This window comes from Benincasa hispida, chromosome 4 (genome assembly GCF_009727055.1).
Source record: "Benincasa hispida cultivar B227 chromosome 4, ASM972705v1, whole genome shotgun sequence".
Classification (NCBI taxonomy): domain Eukaryota; kingdom Viridiplantae; phylum Streptophyta; class Magnoliopsida; order Cucurbitales; family Cucurbitaceae; genus Benincasa; species Benincasa hispida.
In genome coordinates, this window is record NC_052352.1 from 3936836 (window position 1) to 3941434 (window position 4599).

The 4599-nt window shown below is 31.6% G+C and overlaps 1 protein-coding gene across 3 annotated transcripts; it reads right to left on the minus strand.

Annotated features, from left to right (window-relative positions):
- Positions 1-245: 245 nt before the first annotated feature.
- Positions 246-2839, minus strand: LOC120075872 (cytokinin riboside 5'-monophosphate phosphoribohydrolase LOG1-like). Of its 3 annotated transcripts, none has more exons than XM_039029595.1 (7): positions 2585-2839; positions 2312-2409; positions 2197-2227; positions 2005-2104; positions 1829-1899; positions 1598-1741; positions 246-637 (listed from the first exon to the last, which is right to left on the minus strand). In XM_039029595.1, the coding sequence occupies exons 1-7, from the start codon at positions 2741-2743 to the stop codon at positions 575-577; spliced, it is 666 nt and encodes a 221-aa protein (XP_038885523.1). In that variant the 5' UTR covers positions 2744-2839; the 3' UTR covers positions 246-574. The 3 variants fall into 3 exon arrangements, with proteins under 3 accessions (XP_038885523.1, XP_038885524.1, XP_038885522.1); XM_039029596.1 differs by having other exon boundaries at positions 246-592; positions 2585-2838; XM_039029594.1 differs by having other exon boundaries at positions 475-570.
- Between the last annotated feature and the right edge of the window lie 1760 nt (positions 2840-4599).

The following is a 4599-nucleotide window of genomic DNA, read 5'->3' on the forward strand; positions in this document are numbered from 1 at the left end:
AAAATAAGAACAAATAAAACTGGATTTTTAGTCAAATCAAGTAACAGACATGATTAAACTTAATTAAATTAATAAACAAATTCCACTAATTCTTTGCTTTATGTCTCAGTACTTATCTCTATCATTATCAATCTCTTTTTCTTTTCCCTTTTTTTTTTTCTTTTTTATTTTAAAAAAAATCGAAAGGTACATTCAACGACCCATCAATTCAATTGAACAGTCAATGTGAAATATACAATACTATAATATATAAATAATATATATATATATATATAGTTATTAATTAATATTATCACCGACGTGGAAAAAAGCTACTATATAATCGCTTACACAATTGAGTGTTGACCTGGTCAGCTTCCTATTGGATGAAACAATCGGAGAGGAAAAGAAAAAAACATTACAAAAATTACAAACCAATCTCTGATCAAATTCAATCTAACGGTGATTAATCTATACACGTGGTTGCTTTTAAGGTCAACGAGCAATGTCTGACTTTGCTGTATATCCGAGTTGTTGTTCCATTTCCCAGCTCAGCTTTGATGCCACGCCGGAATGCTTTGGGACATACTCCTGATCATGCAAATTGACGGCTCTGGTTACATGATTGAGTTGGACGCTCAGAGACACGTGGAAGAATCTTAATGGAAGTACAATTTCTCCGATTAAATTACAAAAAATTCCCATAAACTTTCTTCCTTTTTTTTTTTTTTTTTTTAAAAAAAAAAACAATCTTTACTCTCCAAAATTTATTTGTTATCATTGACTTCTTAATAATGTTTAAGAATTTATTACTATTTAAATTAATAGATGTGACAATGACTTGAGATAAAAATAAAAATTTAAAAATTATTACATTATCTCATATCATTACTATATGTGTTATAGGTCATTGTCACACTATTTTATGTTTTATTTTCATCTAAAATCGTTGCACCTCCTCCATATCTCAATTTCCATTTAAAATTTTAATGAATTCTTACTTTAGTAATAATTATAAAATAGGTTAAGAAAACAATTTTGATCTCTAACTTTCATGAAAATAATAATTTAGTCCATAAACTTTGATTTGTAACGATTTAGTTTCTATACTTTCAATTTTATAACAATTTAGTCCCTAAACTTTAGTATGTAACAATTTAGTCCTTGTACTTTTAGATTATAACAATTTAGTCCCTAACCTAAACAAATTTATCAAAATTTGATGTCAATTCTTATTATTTTATGATGTGGATTTCGTATTTTATAAAAATATTGAGTCTTTAATTAGTTTGTTGATTTATTTATGCAAGAAATGTCATTAAATCGTAACATTAATTTCTACATTAGGAACTAAATTCTTATAAATTTTAAAATACAAGGACTAAATTGTTACAAAATTGAAAGTTCAGAGACTAAATCATTACTTTTATAAAAGTTTAGAGACTAAATTGTTACTTTTATGAAAGTTTGGGAACTAAAAATGATTTTTTTAAAAAAAAAATATTTATAAAACGTCAAAGAGTAGTGTTACAATTTTTGAAAACCAGAGGTATTCGTGAAATAAAGAGGTAAACTTTTAAATTTAGCATTTGTTTTAGGGAAGATGAATGGATTGTACCTCTAGCTTGGTTATGAGCTCATGGGCAGTTTGGGCAGAAACTATAATGCTACGGGCAGCTGGTGACACGAAACCTTCGTCAACTGCTTTGTCTATGAATGACAATAGTGAGTTGTAGTACCCATCCACGTTCAGCAACCCTACCTGTAATTTTTATTTATTATTCATTTTAATTAAAACTAAAAGCTTTAATTTATGATATTTAGCTTTTAATTATTTATTTATTTGTACCGGTTTTTCGTGGATGCCCAATTGAGCCCAAGTTATGACTTCCAATAGTTCTTCCAATGTTCCGTAGCCACCTGGCAATAAAAAAGAAAGTTAAATAATTTCCTTCGGGCAGTTCAAGTTTTGTAAAAAGGAAAGAAAAAAGGGGCGAAAATGAAAATAGTAAGAAGTTGAAGTACCAGGCAAGGCAATAAATGCATCAGCTTGACGAGCCATTTCAGCTTTGCGTTGATGCATTCCAGATACGGCTCTTACTTCCCCAATTGTCTCTCCAGTGATCTGAAAAATTAAAAAATCTTAATGACCAAAAATAAATAAATAAATACAATTTTCTTTTATTTAAAAAAGAAAAAAGAAAAAAGAAAAATTACCTCTCTTGGCATGAGAGATTTTGGAATTACTCTGCAACAAAACAAACCCAAATTGGATAAAAATAAGAGAGAGAAAGAGAGAAGAGGAGAGAGAGAGAGAGAGAGCCAATTATACCCTAACACGTGGCGTCCGCCATCGTACACGGCTTGAGAAACTAAGCCCATAAGCCCAATGCTTCCTCCGCCATAAACAAGGTCAATGTTCCTTTCAACCTGCGTTTTCAATTTTTCATTTATCAGAAACAATTCCAAATTAAATTCTTCCATTTTCTTTTGTTAATCGATTTATGATCGAAATTCAGAGCGACGATTAATCAATCGCCATTTTTTTCCCTCTCTGATTCTTTCAGAATTTTGAAGAATTAAAGAAAAAGAAAAATTGAAGTACCAGTTGCTTTCCGAGTTGAATGGCGGCAATTTGATAGCTCGGATTCTTGCCGGAGCTGCTGCCGCAGAACACGCAGATACGACGGAACCTCGATTGCACCGCCGTCTCCGCCGCCGCATGCTCTGCCTCTTGGCTTCCCTCTCGCCGCTCTGTTTCCATTTTTGTATTATTTTTGGAGAATTATAGATTTATAATTTTTTTTTTTTTTTTTTTTTTTTGAGTTTGAAGAGAGGGTGTTGGATGTGGAGGAAATGGTGGGTGGAAAGGCCCATTTTTATATCCCAAAAAGGCGAAGAGTTTCAAGGCCCACCAATCAGTTTCTCGTTTCGTGATATATCGTCTTCCACTTTAGAATTGCCACTTCATTTTTTTTTATTTATTTCTTTTTTATGTATTTATTTGTCTCCTATTTGAATTATTATATTGATCCTAGATTATTGGAATTAAATTTTGGAAAAGAAGGAAGGAGAAGGTTCATTATTTGGTGTTTAGCATGACAAGTTTTATTTAATACACCAATAACAAAGTTATTTATTTATTTATTTTTAAAGTATTGTAGGTGTAGATAACACAAACTATGAATATTTTGACCACTAACATATATTATCTGTCAATTAAGTAATAATCGATTTAATATATATTTATTTCTGAATTAAAATGTAATTAACTTTTCAAGGACTCTTATTTTAAAATTTAATTATATATTATCAAAATAAACATGAATATATATAACTTAGTCGTGCATGTATTTATAATTTTTTTTAACATTAAAAATTTAAATCTCTCCGACTCCATATTTCTTGTATTCAAGGAAAAAAAAGACATTATGTCATGCAAATAAATAACATTTACAAGAATATCATGCATTTAGATCGATAGAATTCTTGACTTTAATATTCCCCTAATAAGAATTAAAAAGAATAATTATTTTAATACTTTTCCATCTAAACATCAATTTTTTCTTTTAATATATATAATAGTAAGATCTATCTTGCTAGTTTTGTGTTCATTTTTTAAAATTAAATAGATTGTTTATTGGTAAAATCACAAAATTGGTCTTATAATTTAGAGAAAGTTAGAATATAATCAATACCGTTAATTCTTGATTATAATTGATTAACAAAAAAATAATAACTCAATTTTTAAATCTTTATAGATTCAACATTTATAACACCAATTGGTATGAATAATTTTTTACTTAAAAGATAAACTTTAAAAAACAAGAGGAAAAGAAGATTGAACCTATAAAAGTTTCTTAACCTAACTTAGATGGTCAAATAGAACGTAAACAATCAGCAGAAATAAATCGAAAGCAGTAAAGAACACCCAAATATATAGTGGTTCGACCTGTTTGGTCTATATCCACTTTGAGAACCAGCTTGAATTAATTTATTAATGAGCAATAAAGGAATTTTACAAATTACAGATAATTAACAAAATCACCAATCTGTAATTTTAGTATCAACTGATACCGAGAGATCCGCACACAACGTTACCTCTGAAAATTGAGAACAACCCGCTGCAAAACAGCCAAAACAGTTTCTACCCGCCTCTGACCGGCGAACCACGTGCAGACCCGCGCGTCTCTCTCGCTGATAATCTGCATAAATGAAACGCTGCTCAGACCGGACCGCAACTGTCAACCTCGCCGGACCGAAAACCCACGCTCGAACCAGCACTGGCGGAGACCCCACGCCTACGCTGCGAACTTCCAAGACCGAGCTACCGCCGATCTTTGCCTTTAGACTCGAGTTCCAGTAGGCGGATTACGGCTCTCTCGGATTTGGTCTTCCATGAAGCCGGCCGCACAAGTTCTCTACTCCCAGGCGGCTGCCGCTCACGGTGATCCTCTTCAGCGGCTGCGACGACTTCAATACCCAGGCGGCTACTCCAGATTCACTTCAGTGGTTGCCTTCTCTATTAAAAAAGGGTTACACGAATTCCAGCCCTATTTTGGAGAAGATAGGGATATTACAAAAATGTCACTGCTCATAAATTACAAGAATACCATTGGG